Here is a 15881-nt window from a genome sequence, read left to right as displayed (position 1 = left end):
AAGAAAAAAGAAAAGCTCTTCCGAGTTTATCTTTATTTAAACAGTTTCCATCAATCGAAAAGCAACTTGGATAGCACTGGTAGCATCCTTTCGGTGACTGCGGCATAGCTTGATCCTGTTGGTGTTGCTGCGGCTACTATTGCTGCTGCTGCCCCTTTGGAAAAGGCTAAATGTTAGTGCCATGTTTCAGAAAGACCAATCATTCATTTGCTTACTTGATAGAGTCCTGTGTAGTATCCACAGTAGTACCAGGCCATCATTAAATTGGAAAGATCCTCTAAATCGAGATTTAGCATGAGATGCTCCATTTGTTTCTCAATAGCATCATACCCTGATTATTAGATCCACCAGGCATGGCGGGCAACTGAGGGGGTGGTGGCACATGGGTAGTATCATTCGCATGGATGGCTGTATCAATGTCTTTCCGCAGCTGTAGGCTTTCGCATCAATTTCCTCTCCAAATCCGTGTACAAATGTCAATGTTACTTACTGCGGGTTTAGATGCTGGTAAGATCTTCTTTCTCGGTAAGGCCTGTATGGCTATGTTAGGTGCACAATCCCGTACATAAGGCAATGCTATACGCTACCTTGCTTTTAGCTATGTGTCCTTGTTTTGTTTTATGGCTGTTTGCGAGGGTTTGAATATGGGCGGTGGGTCTGCAGATGAAAGAGATTACCTGATTTTTTTCTGATGATATGGCGGATCTACTGTTGAAGATTTGCTCTGACCCAAACATTGCCTCTACAATACCAATGGCTCAATATGCTATTCATGAACGATGTTTATGCCAGTTTACTCTATAGGCTTCCACTGTTCTATCCCAATGATCTATCAACTCGCTGTCGTCCCAGCAATCAGCCTGTTGCTGTATACATGATAGGCTGTTAATTCTGTGTACCTACTTTGGATGCTAATCAACTACGTACTTTGGCATCTCCTGCTGTGAATATAACGGTCCCTATCGCCAGCTCTTCCTGTTCAACCTGTTTGTGTGCGCTCATTTGGCAGAAAATTTGGTAAAAGCGCAAAGAAAAAGGATCGGAACTGAGAAAAATCGTATTTGTATGCTTGAGAACTTTTATTTACATTGGGTTTATTGACGGGAAAAAAGGCTATTGAATGCTTTCAGCTGTAAAGAGAAAGGAGCCATCTATCTATCTATATATAATCAAGCGAGACGGAAGTGTAGGTATTTACAATGATAATAAGAATGGTTGATATACAAGGGGATTAATAAGGTGTAGTAGTGCGATAGTTTAGAGGGAGTTATCAGAATCACGTCTTCCGGGCCTAATGCGAAGACGTTCAGGAGATCCAGCCGTGGTAGGAAGACGGAGCATGAGAGCAACAGGAAGCTCGTTGTGGTTGGCGATGAATACAGTGGCTTCCACCTTGAACCCAAACTGCTCAAAGAACTTGACACTGGCAGGATCAGCAGCCTCCACATATACGGGATGTTTGGCTTCGTCTGCCTTGCTGAGTACATGATTGACAAGAGCGGTACCGTAGCCCTTGTGCTGTTCATGAGGCAATACACCAACATAACCAATAGTGATGAATTTGGGATGATCCATCATAATCTTTCGTCTCATCTTGTCGCACGAAGGGCCAACCTTTGTAACTGCGCGTAAAGCGGATGTCCAGCCGATCAAACGTGCAAGCTTTGCAGTGCTCAAGACACGAGGCCATGAAGAGCCATTGGGGCTGTTGGTCCAAGTCAAAACACCCTTACAGCCTTCTACCTGCAGAGCAAAATCACGGCTTTGCAGAGAGGAGGCATTGATCATGTTTTTGAACAGAGTGTACAAGAATTCATCGTACTTCTTTTGCTCTAAACCACGGATACACCATCCCATGATGGCATCGGTGGTGTAGGCTTCGGTCAATGTATTGGCAGCCTCTTTAAATGCACCTAAACGCAAAGGTCATGTTAATATGCTGTGATTCCTTGAATCCAAAATCAGCATTTTCGCTACCTTTTATGACAGGGCGGACATTAATGGAATGTTGGTTGATGTTGACAGTTAACTTTCTACTGATTCTGCGATCATCCATTGCGCGTGCGGTTAATGACATTCTTATGAGAAACGCTCTGGTAATAAGAAACTAAAGGAGAAATGAAGATATGTAGCGAGTGTAATTTGAATATATATATATAAAAAAAAAAGGGAGAATAAGATCGTTTTGATAGCCCTTTTTATATGGCAATCAATAAATTTTTGTTTTTACAAACGGAGAAGTGTACGGATGAAAGCGATAAAAGTCTGTTAAGGAAATTTATGTCTGGCACTTAAAAGGTGCACATCGAATCATATGATCCATCTAAGAAGCTTATGCTCATTCGATTGGATCTAAAACCATCCTTTTCCATGATTCTTCTGCTCCGTTGTAAATCGAAAAAGAATTATCTTTTGATGAAATCAGAAAAAGAGAGATATCTCGACCATAAATTTCCATTGCTAGTCTATGCATTGCAAAGCTAAATTGGAAAACAAACAAAGTTCCAACTGATAACAGTTTGACACAAACAATCTAGACAAAAAGTTGTGTTTGATACACTCTTGGCGAATATGAGCAATAATTTGATGTCTGCTGGTCTATAAAAAAAAAAAAAAAAAAAACAAAGCAGAAATCTAGACAACCTGAAAAAAAATCTTTTTTTCAGCATGCCAAACATACAGAAAAGCTGAACATGTCGTTCTAGTATCCACCTATTGAACAAGATTGTGCTCATCGAGACAGAGACGTCTCTTTTGCAAGTACAATAGCTTTGTATCATGTAGATTGTATGGCATCCTGTTTGCAAAAGGCTATCATCGCACGATGCTAATGAACATGTGTTGGGATTTGGTTCAAGGCACAAAAAGCCCTCCATTTCCCAAATTAAACTATCGTGATCACTTTCTTTTTCGTATAAAAACAGTTTCTTGCAGCTATCCGTATTGATCGACATAATGACGTGGTATTGCCTTTCAAGCGATCCATCCAAAAGTCTAGACAGCTCTTTCCATCACTAGGTGTGATATCATGTCAGTTAGGTGATGCTAATCAATAACACAAAGTGTCTAGACATGATGTATCGCTTAGGGTAACATATTACGAAACATAGCGTATGTATTGCAGAGCAATAGTCGCTTTACGTCAAGATGAAAAGGCTGAATGAATCTTGGCAGACAAAGCTTTTGCTTTTGGTTTCTGATCATCACAGCATGTCATGAAGGTGTTTTCTTAAAATAAAAATCCTGTTTACTATTGATAGAAACATCGAACCTCCGAAATATTTCCCTTTGTATTTCAACATGTTTGATTTGAAATGGCTAATGTTGGGGTCTGGTGCCGCTTGTATCGATGCAGATCAGTATGGATAAATTTTTTAGGCGTCTTTTTTCATTCTTTGTTATGCTTATCGGGGAGAAAAGGTTCCAGATGATTGCGATATGAACAGGGATCACAAAGCTCTATCATTGATAGAAAAGGGTCTATGCAGAGATTGCAGAAAACACAAGCTAGATTGCAGTCTAGATGCTTAGTCTTGTGCTTCCGTAATCTATTTCCATTCCATCAAGAAAACTCTTTTTTCATGTCAAATGAGTTATAAACAATGAAGAGATGAGCTCCGCTTGTTTCGCTAACTGTCGATTACAATATAAAATCTAATAATCTTTTTCGCAAACATTTCTTGATGGGGTGATTAAACAATGTTGCTTATTGAATATATGGTGTGCTACAAATGTTGTGTGAGTTGAAAGAACGTTACACAATTTAATGAATTGCATAAGCGTCAATGCTCTGGTCAAAGCGATCTGTACTAAAAAAATTCTTTTTGCGTGGAAGAGGTGAGTGTAAAGCTGACATTGGCGTTCAGATCATTGTGCTGTAGGTATATGCAGCTTGCTCATCTTGTCAAAGCACATTACTGAAGCACCAGCTCCCTATTTGAGCCACTCGATTTGAGCAGCAATAAACCTTGCCCCTGAATTATTAATTTTCTGATTTGAAGAAAACTTTCTGGTTCAAATAATTAATCATTGAGAACCTCACTTAAGTTTTTATCAATAGAGTTTGGGGTTTGGCTCAATTGCTTCATCTCAAAAGCAAGAAAGCAGTGCTACTTGATGATGTCTTGGTGAGATTCCTAAAATTTCTATACATTTTCAGTGAGAGTATATCAAGTACCCAAAAGGTCATTATATTCCTTCCCAATAATATACTAAAATTTCACTTTTTTGCACTCTGATAAACTTCTATGAGCGGCTTGTAGTTGTCGGTCTGGCTTTACCAGAATACTCGACATCCGTATCAATGAGGGCAATTCATTCATAGACAGATAGCGTAACAGCAACACGTCTCACTATCCAAAAATGTGTATAGCACAGCCAAATATAGGCGCATTTGACCCGTGATCTCTCGTGCTAGAAGCCGCTTCATTCAGCCAGAGTAACAATAAATAACTGCTCTCATTTGGCAGTAACTTTCTGGCACCTTTGCTCGACTTTTTAGGAATCAAAAAAACATGGCCAAAATTCGACCAAAAAGCATGAGGGGTACCTCATGGTTTTCGTTGGAAATTTCTACCTCGTGATCAAGGCGGGCTAGGCCTGATCGACATTGGAGCACAACAAAAGTCGTTACAGTTTCGATACCTACGAGTCTTACTACTCGGTAACCATGGTCGCCTACCTGGCTTCACATATCAACTGCTCACTCACGCACTTCGTCTCACAAACGACGTCGCTCATCATGCCCTGCCTCTCTTGTTTCCATCTGCTCGCTACAAGAATACGCTGAATGGTCTCCATCCATTCCTATCGATGTTCAATGCCATGGACATCTGCAGCCTTCACAGAGACTGGGATAGACGCCCAACAATCACTACCATCATGAGTCTCCCCCTCCTTGCTGCCTTCAACCCCTTTGCTGTTACAACAGACCTGGAATTCATGACCAAAGATTCGGTTAGGAGAAGTTGTATCCGCGACTTCTTTGCATATGACCTTGCTCAGCATAGCCTCCAGTTTCGACCTCGGTCAGAATGCCCCACACCAACCACCTTGAACAAAGTTCGTCGTGCCCTAGCCAACCATCAGATCTCCTTCCAACGCTTTGTCAACCACAACAATGCCGGTGAGATGGATTTCCTGCCTTTCGTTGAATCCATGATCTACCAACAGCACCCAATCTTCAAACTGCCGAATAGAGAGCTCCGTTTCGTCATGCTAGACATGGCCAACCTCGATGTCGGTAGACATTACAGTAACCAACTCAGCAAACAGCAATGGAAGGCATTCTACAAGAACACGATGCACTACTCAGCTCGCAACCTTTGGTACAGAATGATCCACAAACAAAGCTCAAATCAACTGGCAATGGCCCAACGCAATCTTAAACATGCCGCATCAGACCGCTGTACCCTTTGCAATGAAGTGGAAGACGCTCAACACCTGCTCATCAGTTGCGTCCATAAACTTGATGTCTGGGACTCCTCCTTCAACGAGTTCCTTAGCTACCCCAAAACCGCCGATCCACAACTTATCTACAACTCAATTATGCACTTCAAACTGAAGCATTATTATATCTACAATTATGACTTACACATTACCATATATGACCTCTTTGCCACCATTATGCGTACTATCTGGAGACACCATTATCAACAGTTTTACAACCTCATCCCCTTTAATGCCATCCAAGTCTGTCGCCACATCCGCACAGAACTGTTAAGATTGTCAAATCTTAGGCAACTCTTCCATTAGTTTATTATTCAAGATTTATATATGGCAAGTCACTTTGTCTCCATACACTTGTCCATCTCTTTGATGCATTTGTTTTATTTCTAATTACTATTCTAATAAAATAATATCATCCAAAAAAAAAAAAAAAAAAAGTTTTCGTTGGAAATTAAACGATCGCATTTTTTACCTTGAAAATGAAGGCTTTTATTATGGTATATATTGAATCAAAATGTTTCTATTGATCCAAAGCATCCCCTGAAACCACTTTTGTGGGGTTTTCATATGCAAAATCTGGATATTTTTACTAAAAACCTTATTTCGTATTTTACCTAATCACTCAACAAGTTTATTCAAAACATATATGTTACTTGGTACCATTGGATGCGCCTTGAAAAGCACTTCAAGGAAGCTTAACGAAGCATCGGATGATAACGATAATTTATACAGTCGAATAGCAAAAAAAAAATAGATGAAAGAAGTCGACAAAAAAACAATATTTGGCCAATCTTGAGCATAAAAAGTAAACTGAGCTTGAACTGATTTTGGCGCGCGTCGCTGCTGTTGCTGGCTGGTTCAAATGCCTTTCTGATGATGACAACGACGATGACAATGATGGTTACGATGCTGATTGAATGGGGATCATAAATTTGAAAGAACATTAGATTAGCTTGGAATCTTTTTCTTTAGTTTTATTGGGAATTTTTCCCTATAAAGGTGTCTTTTGCAATGACAACCTATCAAAAAAGTCACTGTAGATCTCATAGAGTCCTGTATTCACGCATGGGCAACTCTGTGTCGCCATCTCAAGAGCAACATCCGTGAATGGTATTACAGTTTTGCAGCTAGAAAATGCGATTCGGACGGAAAACGTAGTGTACCCAGAAGTCTTATATAACATAAATGCTGCATAAAAAAATCTGGTGACCAATGCCTCCCAACTCCTGATTTTTAAATCAAGCTCATCCCATTTTCAAATCGAATATAGTCATTGTTTAAAATATACTTGATATACTACACTTCTATTGTCTCTGATTTGAAATGACTTTGGCCAGAGCCCGCAGGACGACGCCGTCATTGAGCGTAGCGAGATTGATCGGCTACTGTTATATACACAAGCAGCTGTAATAACGCGTAATTATATGCTCAAGAAATACTTGTTTTGATAAGCCCAAGCTTTATCAGTTTGATCTAGCTGGTTAGGCCTAGAGAGATGTTTGGCTTGCTTTTCAAATAACTCAAAGTGACAATGTGATGAAATCCTTGCTAGCCACTTTGAGATACAATTGCCTCAAAACAATCATAAATTGGAATAGATAACATTACTGAAAGCTACATGTGTCATGATTTGTAAAAAAAGGTTTTTGAGCTGTATATAAAGGCGAGAAGCAGCATCTAGGTCGATGAGTAACAAACTGGCATGGAGATTCCATTTGATTTGAGTACACTGTACAAGTACAAATGCTAGCTTTAAAAACTGATGCACTTTCAATTGGGACAATTAATAACGCGTATTGTCTTGTAATTACCATGTAACGTTATAAATACTAAAGTTTGTTTTACGGCGTTACTGATGGTGGTTAGTGGCATTGCCATTCACTTTCATACACGGAGGACGCTTTTGGAATACAATCAGTGCTTTGTTTAAGCAATACATTTATGCGTCATGTATAATCTAGCGAGTTTTTGCATTTTTGACCCCTTACTTTAGCACGTCTTTAGCCATGCAAACACTTGTAGCCATTGTAAATACTGCCCCCCCCCCCCACAAAACACAAACAAAAATGAGCCTGGTTCATTTATTGACATGTAAACAAACCAATGAAAATGGAAAATAATTCGAGTGACATGGAGGATTTGAACACTCGATGGGGAATTCAGCATCTTATTGCCCAAAACCTCACTCATATTGATTTCAGATGCTTAAGAGCAAAAAAAAAATCATCAGGAAATGTGAGATGTTCCATTTATGTATTTATCATTTCTTTGCGTTCTATATAGACTATAGCTCGACTTTATTTCATGATCTGGGTATTTCTCTCGGTGTACCTCATTGATTATCTGTAGATCATTTTTCAGGGAGACATTTTTGGAGAATTACCTTCTCATATATCTTGTAATCCACCCACGAGACCTAGATTTCCGCCAATCACAACAACACGTTCTATCATTGTCGATCGTAATTGGTAAATTGACAGGATTTCCATGATGTCTGTATACCACGCTGCTTCAGTTCTACTATGCTATTGGATTTGATATTGTACGTTTCTTCCTCATGTTCTTTTTCAAACTGTATCTCTCTTTTTTAGCTTTTTATTTCGGCCCCTTTCTTATGAATCAGAGAAATCTTTTTTTTCTTTCCATGTCCACACATAAGCTTATTTCTTGAACCATTTATTCATTAGGATTCATGTCAGACAATAACATTGCTTCTTCTTCTTCTTCTTCTTCTGCCTCTTCCTCTTTGTCGATATCAAATATGCCTCCTCCTCCTCCTAATAAAAAGAGAAAGAAGTCTGTTACAATTGCGCCATCACATCCAACGCAGGTGGCTCTTCCTCCACCGCTTATTCCGTATCCGCCGCCACATCTAATGCCTTCCTATTATCCTGTCTATCATCAACATCCATACTTTCTCTCGGTTGGATCACAGCCTCCAATCTCCCCCAGCTTATCACCTACTTTACCGTCAACATCCTCCACAACAGCTCCAGCTACATCATCAGCAACATCAACAGCTCCAGCAGCTCAAAGAATTTTACCTAAATCACCAACATCTACACCAACGACCGCAGCTACAACAGCAATCTCGCCGCCTACCTTGGCGCCTACTTTCAACTTTTATCCTTATCCTATGCAAATATCTCCTCAACTTCATCCTACACCGGTAGTAGGCAATGCTCCTCCACTCAGTCCAGTTCCATTGGGTATTCGACACAATTCGATGTCGTCCACAACTTCAAATTCCACAGCGGATCAAAGAGAGCAGGCTAGAAAAGTATCCCATAGTGCAATTGAACGTCGTAGAAGAGAAAGGATCAATGACAAGATTCTTCAATTAAAAGATCTCATTCCTTCCTGCTCAGACAGAGAGAATCTCCATAAGATGACCATCCTTCAAAGCGCCATCGACTACATAACCTATCTCAAAAAAGTAATTGAAGACGCTCCCACACTGACAGAGGAAGATCATCCACAGCCGTTGCCAGATCAGCTACAAAAGTCCAACTCGATGCTACCCACAGAAGTAGATCAGTTTACAAATCAATTCTCTGCACATCCACTAAACGCCCAGCCACGATCAGAAGCAACAGCAACATCAGACACTGATGGTACTAAACCAACAAAAGCAGAGGAAGATGTAGAAGTGTTGGAAGAGGAAGAAGACGAAGAAGATTCTTGGTCCATGTCAACATCGAAGATAGACGGATCAAAAACAGTTAATACGAGTATGTCGACTGTTACACCATTGCCATCTTCTGGCCTAAAACCAATGGATGTGATCAAACTCAACAAATCAGCCAATGTTTCTTCTTCGTCTTCGTCCTGCCCCACACCGTCGCCCATTGTCCCTCCTCCCGCTCCACCCAAAATCATAGTCAATTCACAAGAGGTTGTTCATCAAGAAGAGGACACTGCTACTTCTTACAGCCATACAGAACGGAACATGAATCTCGAAAACATCTTGTGCTAGAACGTATACCTCTAATCTCATCTTATTTTATCATTTGTAAATACTTAATAAATATCTATTCTTTACTATTTTTTTTTTTTTTTTTTTTTTTTTTTTTTTTTCCCATGATACCTTGTAGTGTAGTAGCGGATACCCCTCACCCCCCCCCCCGGAGGTCTAAATTTTACACAACCATTATACCATTCGAACTTCTCCACATTTTTGAATCCTACACTAAAAAGAAAAAGTCTTAATATATCTTTCCATTTTCTTTTTTCTGCTGAAACCCTTCTTTTCTCTTTTCACCTCCTTTCAAATACACTGATATGGCCACTGCTCCCAGTACAAAATCATTCACAGGGTCTCCGCACACTGTAAGGATAGGTATCTCATTGTGTAGTATGACTCGTACTCACACCAAATTGACAGGACCAAGCGTTGGCTGGTTTTGGTGCTGGTATGGTATCGACAGCCTTGTTGCATCCTCTGGACCTTATCAAGATTCGATTCCAAGGTAAGATAGTCAGCCAATGTGTCGAGGAAACCAAGCTTGACAAAGATATTCAGTCGACTCTGCACGTTATTCCGAGAAAAGACCTGTTGTTGGCGGCACTATTCGATCATTTAAAGCAATTGTGAAGGACGAGGGCGTTTGGAGAGGTCTATACAGAGGAGTGACACCCAACATGGCAGGAGCCACCTTCAGTTGGGGTTTTTACTTTGGTTGGTATAGTTTGATCAAGAAATACATGAAGAAGGACGACCAAGGCAAGCTATCCGCAGTGCAGCATCTGACAGCATCAGCCGAAGCAGGAGCACTTACAGCCTTGATGGCCAATCCATTGTGGGTTGTCAAAACTCGCATGTGCACTACAACACATAATACCCCTGACGCCTACAATGGTTTGCTGGACGGATTAAAGAGATTGTACTTGGAAGAAGGTGTTCGAGGGTTATACAGAGGCATTGTGCCTGCATTGTTTGGCGTCTCTCACGGTGCTATTCAGTTTATGGTGTACGAAGAGATGAAAAAGAAGAGAAACGAGATCAGACACAAGAACGGGGTTACGTCGACAGAGGAATTGAATGCTCAATTGAGTCAAACTGAGTATTTATTGATGGCATCCACATCCAAGGTCGCTGCTACAGTGGTTACTTATCCTTATCAGGTGCTGAAGAGTAGATTACAGGTAAAATGATGATAACATTTAAATATGTCCATATGGAGTAATCATTAACTGGATGCATGTAGAATCGTGCTACGAGAGACACTTATACTGGTGTGATTGATTGTGGCAAGAAGCTAGTGCAAGCAGAGGGATATATTGGATTCTACAAAGGGTTGGCACCAAACATCTTCCGTGTGTTGCCTGGTACCTGCATCACATTTTTGGTGTATGAAAATCTTACCCAGTACTTTAAAAATCATGCTTCTTGATCAACCCGATATCCTTCAATGGATCTGTATATTATTTTCCTTTATCATAGATTCCCAATTTTCATATAAATGTATTACTATTAAAACAAATTTGCTTCTAAATGAGATGTATATTAGTGTTGTGTTTGTTGGTAAATTTAAAGAGTGGTGAACTCCATTGTAGGGGGGGGGGGGGGTTTTTTTATATGACAAAAATGATGATGTGTTTTAAGCGCTTTTGAAGTAATTGATAAAGATAACGCCAATGAGACCCAGGAGGATAGGTAAAAAGAGGTTGGGCTGTTGTGCCTTTTGAAGGGCCTTGGGAGAAGGTTTGTAGTTGGCAGCAATCCATTGTTCAATCTAAAGATATTGTCAGCATATCGGTTTCATGAAACAGCACGACACACTTACTCTTCCAATGGCCATTGAAATTTCCATAAAGTTGGGATCTGTTGCCTCATTCTTTCTTGAAATCTCAAAAACATAGTGTCTAAAGATGGCGACGACGTTGTCCATGTCTGTACTATCCAAAATCAACTTGACAGCCTCTCCTTTACGGATCTTGATGTTGCGATGGTAGATGTCGAGGTTGTTGAAAACTAAAGCGAGTGTAGAGATGGCCATGACTTGAGGAATAGCACAAAAGTTGAAGACGGATTGATTTCTGAGTTTCGAGAGGTAGGTGAGCACTTGAGGAACATCATCCAGAACATTCAAGACCATATTACTCAAACAATATTGTGCCTAAATCCGGCGTACTTTGTTAAACGAGGCATATTTCCACATCCCAAGCGCATGAACACTTACTTTTGACTTGTTTTCGGGCTGGATGAAATCACTAAATTTGTCAGCGTATTTGCCCCAAATCTCACGAGGCCAGAACTGACGGCCATCATCTAAATCCTCACGATAATCACGGATAATATTGGTCTTTTGTAAAAAGAGGCCCATTGAATTGGACAAAGCCTTGTCCTTTGCGACCTCCTCCGATTCAAGGCCAGAAGCGGCAAAGAGGTCCGAAAGACCATAACCAACAAGACCAGCAACATAATGACAATAGAGATCAAAGTCCTTGATGGTGGCGACAGAGGTATTTTCACGATGCTCGCCAGTAGCGTAGTCTGCCATACCGTTGCCCATCAATTTGGTAATGTTGGCAATCACACTTTGAAATTCAGGCTTGAGACGCAAGAATTCATCGATAACAACGTCGAAATGAACCAATAAAGCACGATCCTTTTCATTTGGGCCATCTAAAAGCTTATCTGAGCATGGATTTCCCCTTACTGCACACATGCAATACCTACTTTCATTGAATGTCCATCCCTTTTTATAAATAATCTGATCAAACGATCTCAGCAATTCGACCTTTCTGTCCAGATCCAAAGTCATGTCATCTTCAATTGTGTCCAGACCACGCAGAACGAGGTAGAATAAGCAGACCTAATAGACATTGTTCTGTTAATGTTTCATTTCAGAGCGAGTTGGTGGTATCGACTTTTACAGCATCTCTTAGTTGGTCGTCTAATTCTTGGATAACAGCAGCGAAACTTCTGGATGTCTAGCACATGTATAAAAAAAAAAAAAAAAAAAAAAAAAAAAAAAAAAAAAAAGTTGGTCTTTGTTATCCCCTTGAAATGGCAAACAAACAAAATGCCCAACATGCAGATGTTCCCTACCATATTCAAAAAGTCATAGCAGCGTTTCTTGGACGCGTCCTTTGCTAATGTCTGCTGGAGACGTCTGGCAGAAGGGGATTTGGGAGCAAACTTGAATTTGTACAAGGCAGCGAGCTCTGATGGCTTTGTGATGGAATCAAGGAAGGCTTGTAACATGTTGTTTGGAAAAGGACACAAAAAGAGAAGAGGGGAAAATTTTGTTTGTGTTGCAACATTTATATTGTTTTTTTTTAAAAAAAAAAAATTAAATGGGCGCTTGGATGGATAAGCGAGCATCATCCACATGCAACCCAAGGCATAAAAGTTACATTTTATTCGTCATCTTCATCACTATCAGGTCCTGCCATATCAATCATCGGCATGTCCATGTCCATGTCCATGTCATCATCCAAATCCACTGTGGATGATGCAGCAGCTTTAGGAGATGCAGCAGCTTTAGGAGATGCAGCAGTAGCAACAGCAGCAGTAGCAGCAACAACAGGAGGCGTGATGGTGACAGATTCAACAATCTCTACCTCTTCTACTGCTACTGGCTCTAATGTTACAGGCTTGATTTCGGCAGTGGGCGTCTTTTCTTTAGCTCCGTTGACGGGGGGTTTCTCACTCACTGCGGGCAAAGTGACAGGTGTGATGGGTAAACTGACAGGCTGAATGGGGGCTGCTTTCTCTTCCTTCTCCTCCACTACTTGCTGGACATTGGCTGCAGCAGGCTTCTTTTCCTCCTCTATGATATCATCAGCAACCTGTTTCTTTGGCTCTTCTGCTTGTTCTTCTTCCTCGTCCACCGACTCTTGAGCTGTAACGACCACCGTAGGGGAGGCCTTGGGCAACACACGCTGAACAGGAGGCAGTCTAGAGTGCATGATGAGATCGCAGACACTCAATCCCTTTTTACAAATGACTTGAAGCTGGTGAGATTGATCATTGATACCAGCAGAAAAAAGGCGAGATGCATGAGGCAGAATACTGGCTTGTGCTTCAATGGGATGTGTTACAGATGAGATTACGCATTGGTAGAGCTCAGCTTTGACAAGAATGACTTCTTCATCCGACATGTCTGTAGGCTGGATCACTTGGATCAGTCTGCTCAGCACAGTACCGTCCACTGCAGATCTTTGTCCGTTCTCCAAGGCGAATCCGAATACTTCTAATAATGTAGCGAGCGTTTGCAAAGCGGCAATTTGAACTTGAGTAGAGGCAGCAGCAACAAGCTTGTTGGTTAGAGCATCCGAATTAGTGACATCTGTTCTTCTCTTTTTGTGCGATTTCTTTTGTTGGTTGTTTGTAGTGGCAAATCCAGCAGCCTTCTTTTCAATGATCTGTAAATCCTCTAAAATGGAGGCAATCAAAGGCTTGTGGATACTTTCAGCAAAGGCGTAACCGCATTTCTCTAAACACAGTGCAATCAATTTGTAGACAGAGGCCTTGAGTGCTCTCTTTTGCTTGTGCTCGCTCAGCAGACGAAGTAAGATTCTAGCGAATAGCTTGCTGTATCGCATCATCTCCTGACCAGAGCTATGTAAGGTGTGTGTGTGTGTGTGTTAGAATACAAATCTTACACAATGGATCAACTGCTAGTTACCAATATAATAAACTAGTAAATAGTTTGCTGGTACTCAAATGGAGGGAAGGAAGGCACATCATCAGTGTGTAGAATTCGCTCTTGTCCTTATAGTCTCTCATCTATCAAAGTGACTCATGTCAGCTGAAAGATCGTTTTGCCTCATCAGGTTTGTTACTTTACCAGTGATCCTTCATATACATTATAGATACGGCAAATGAGATCAACCAAATGAACGACAGGCACACCAACCACAATTGAAGTAGATGTTCTATATCGAATGGATTCAATTAGTATCAAGCCAATTCCCAACAACATGAAGCTTACGTCAAAAAGGTAGAAATACAATCCTGAACAAGTTGAATACGCTTGATCAAAACGGGGAAAGCATCGACGTAGTCTGTTGACACTGGAAGGAAGGGATATGATTTTGGCAATTCGGCTTCTTGCGTTTCTTCATCGATAGTGTCAAAGAGTCTATTCAAGCATTCATGCACAGATCCAATCAATCGAGAAATGCTGTCTTTCCACTGTTCAGCCATCATGGATTTACCGCCTGCAATATACAAGGACACTAAACATTTGTTGGCTTCTTTGAGAGTTTTGTCATTCAGATCTCTTGATCCATCCAGGCATGATAAACACAATTGGAGGCATTGGTCTGAAATGTGTCTAGCAGTAGAGGGAAAGCATTTGACGTTGGCTGTCAATGCAGACAGAACAGTAGCTAGTAGATCTTGTTTGCGGCCCAACTGAAGTAAAAGTTGGTTGTATCGTTGTAAGTTGGGTGTGGCTATCTCTCTCTGTAATTCGGGTTTGTCGATCGTGTATGAGAATAAGAAAGAGAGGGTTTCTATGCACTCCTGGTGAATGGCAACTGGTTCTGTTGTTTTGCCTACAAAGCCTAGCAGTTGTGCACTCCAAGTCTTTGCATTGGCAACGAGTAAATGATGAGAGTTTTCACAAGTGGTTCTGACAAGTGTGATACCGCACCAACGAGCAGCCGCATTCTTGGATTGCAAGAGTGCGTTCAAGCGGACAGTCCATTTTCTATAGACAGCAGACAATTCATCGTTGGGTTCCTCGTTGGAAGATTCGTGAAAGAGACGGTGATTGACAATGATGTCTAGAATAAAGGAGAGGTTTTGATGGATCAAATTGTCATTGGACATGTACAAGCTAATGACACTGCTGAGTAGCTGGGCATTTTTGGTGTTTGACTTTAGCTGGAAAGACATTTGATGTGTTGTAGTGTAGAGTGAATTAGGCGTATGTACTGTCTGTCTATGTGTGTCTATCAAGCAAGTGAAAGTGCAAGAAGAGATTTTTGACGTCGAAAAATAAATTCACTTTGATGTTCCAAAAGCCACAGGGTATGAAAAGCAGTCGATTCTCAATGCTCATCTTGCATTGACGTTCCCCCTATGCAGCGTATATACAGTATATCATGGCCTGGCCCAACAATTCGGGCTTATCAACTAGTTAGATCATTAATGTATTCCATAAGATGATGACTCTGGGGCGCTTTTATTAGGAACTATGGCATCGTATCTTGAGATTTGAAAGGATTGGAGAACCGATTCACACAATTGATCCAATATCAAATCTGAGCCAAATGACTATGAGGCATTTCTCATACGAATCCTCAAAAATCCAAAACTACGGTACCTTCCGGGCATTTATTCTCACAACTAAAGGGCAAACATTGGTGGAAGCCTAAGGAGGAACGCTTTGAATCTGCTTATGGTTTCTGTGTCTCTTTCCCAGAGTGTTTTTAACGCTCATGCCCAAGGTCTGAATGCCATCTGAAAGTGCCTG

At 40.9% G+C, this 15881-nt stretch overlaps 7 protein-coding genes across 7 annotated transcripts; 3 read left to right on the top strand and 4 right to left on the bottom strand.

Moving 5' to 3' along the window:
• Positions 1 to 136: 136 nt before the first annotated feature.
• ATC70_007596 (Aldo_ket_red domain-containing protein) lies at positions 137 to 1002 on the bottom strand (the record flags this gene model as incomplete). The annotated part of the gene is made up of 8 exons (XM_064826855.1): positions 137 to 154; positions 216 to 277; positions 331 to 430; positions 491 to 532; positions 588 to 624; positions 678 to 742; positions 798 to 866; positions 928 to 1002. 8 exons carry the CDS (start codon positions 1000 to 1002, stop codon positions 137 to 139), a joined length of 468 nt encoding a protein of 155 aa, XP_064675912.1.
• A 255-nt stretch (positions 1003 to 1257) lies between these two features.
• LAP2_2 (Leucyl aminopeptidase yscIV) lies at positions 1258 to 2077 on the bottom strand (the record flags this gene model as incomplete). Its single annotated transcript, XM_064826854.1, has 2 exons — positions 1258 to 1913; positions 1978 to 2077. The coding sequence occupies 2 exons, from the start codon at positions 2075 to 2077 to the stop codon at positions 1258 to 1260; spliced, it is 756 nt and encodes a 251-aa protein (XP_064675911.1).
• A 2735-nt stretch (positions 2078 to 4812) lies between these two features.
• Positions 4813 to 5754, top strand: ATC70_007594 (uncharacterized protein; the record flags this gene model as incomplete). Its single annotated transcript, XM_064826853.1, has 1 exon — positions 4813 to 5754. One exon carries the CDS (start codon positions 4813 to 4815, stop codon positions 5752 to 5754), a length of 942 nt encoding a protein of 313 aa, XP_064675910.1.
• Positions 5755 to 8140: 2386 nt separating this feature from the next.
• On the top strand, positions 8141 to 9424 carry ATC70_007593 (acidPPc domain-containing protein; the record flags this gene model as incomplete). The annotated part of the gene is made up of 1 exon (XM_064826852.1): positions 8141 to 9424. One exon carries the CDS (start codon positions 8141 to 8143, stop codon positions 9422 to 9424), a length of 1284 nt encoding a protein of 427 aa, XP_064675909.1.
• Positions 9425 to 9729: 305 nt separating this feature from the next.
• On the top strand, positions 9730 to 10841 carry CWC23 (U2-type spliceosomal complex subunit cwc23; the record flags this gene model as incomplete). Its single annotated transcript, XM_064826851.1, has 4 exons — positions 9730 to 9777; positions 9833 to 9917; positions 9971 to 10593; positions 10656 to 10841. 4 exons carry the CDS (start codon positions 9730 to 9732, stop codon positions 10839 to 10841), a joined length of 942 nt encoding a protein of 313 aa, XP_064675908.1.
• Positions 10842 to 11048: 207 nt separating this feature from the next.
• Positions 11049 to 12658, bottom strand: ATC70_007591 (uncharacterized protein; the record flags this gene model as incomplete). The annotated part of the gene is made up of 6 exons (XM_064826850.1): positions 11049 to 11183; positions 11235 to 11567; positions 11631 to 12076; positions 12131 to 12266; positions 12328 to 12384; positions 12503 to 12658. 6 exons carry the CDS (start codon positions 12656 to 12658, stop codon positions 11049 to 11051), a joined length of 1263 nt encoding a protein of 420 aa, XP_064675907.1.
• A 155-nt stretch (positions 12659 to 12813) lies between these two features.
• On the bottom strand, positions 12814 to 15301 carry CWC21 (RNA-splicing factor; the record flags this gene model as incomplete). Its single annotated transcript, XM_064826849.1, has 4 exons — positions 12814 to 14017; positions 14085 to 14185; positions 14247 to 14334; positions 14391 to 15301. The coding sequence occupies 4 exons, from the start codon at positions 15299 to 15301 to the stop codon at positions 12814 to 12816; spliced, it is 2304 nt and encodes a 767-aa protein (XP_064675906.1).
• Between the last annotated feature and the right edge of the window lie 580 nt (positions 15302 to 15881).

The sequence above is a fragment of the Mucor velutinosus genome (genome assembly GCF_035048745.1).
Source record: "Mucor velutinosus strain NIH1002 chromosome Unknown tig00001553, whole genome shotgun sequence".
Lineage (NCBI taxonomy): Eukaryota > Fungi > Mucoromycota > Mucoromycetes > Mucorales > Mucoraceae > Mucor > Mucor velutinosus.
This window is presented reverse-complemented; position numbering and strand designations above follow the sequence as displayed.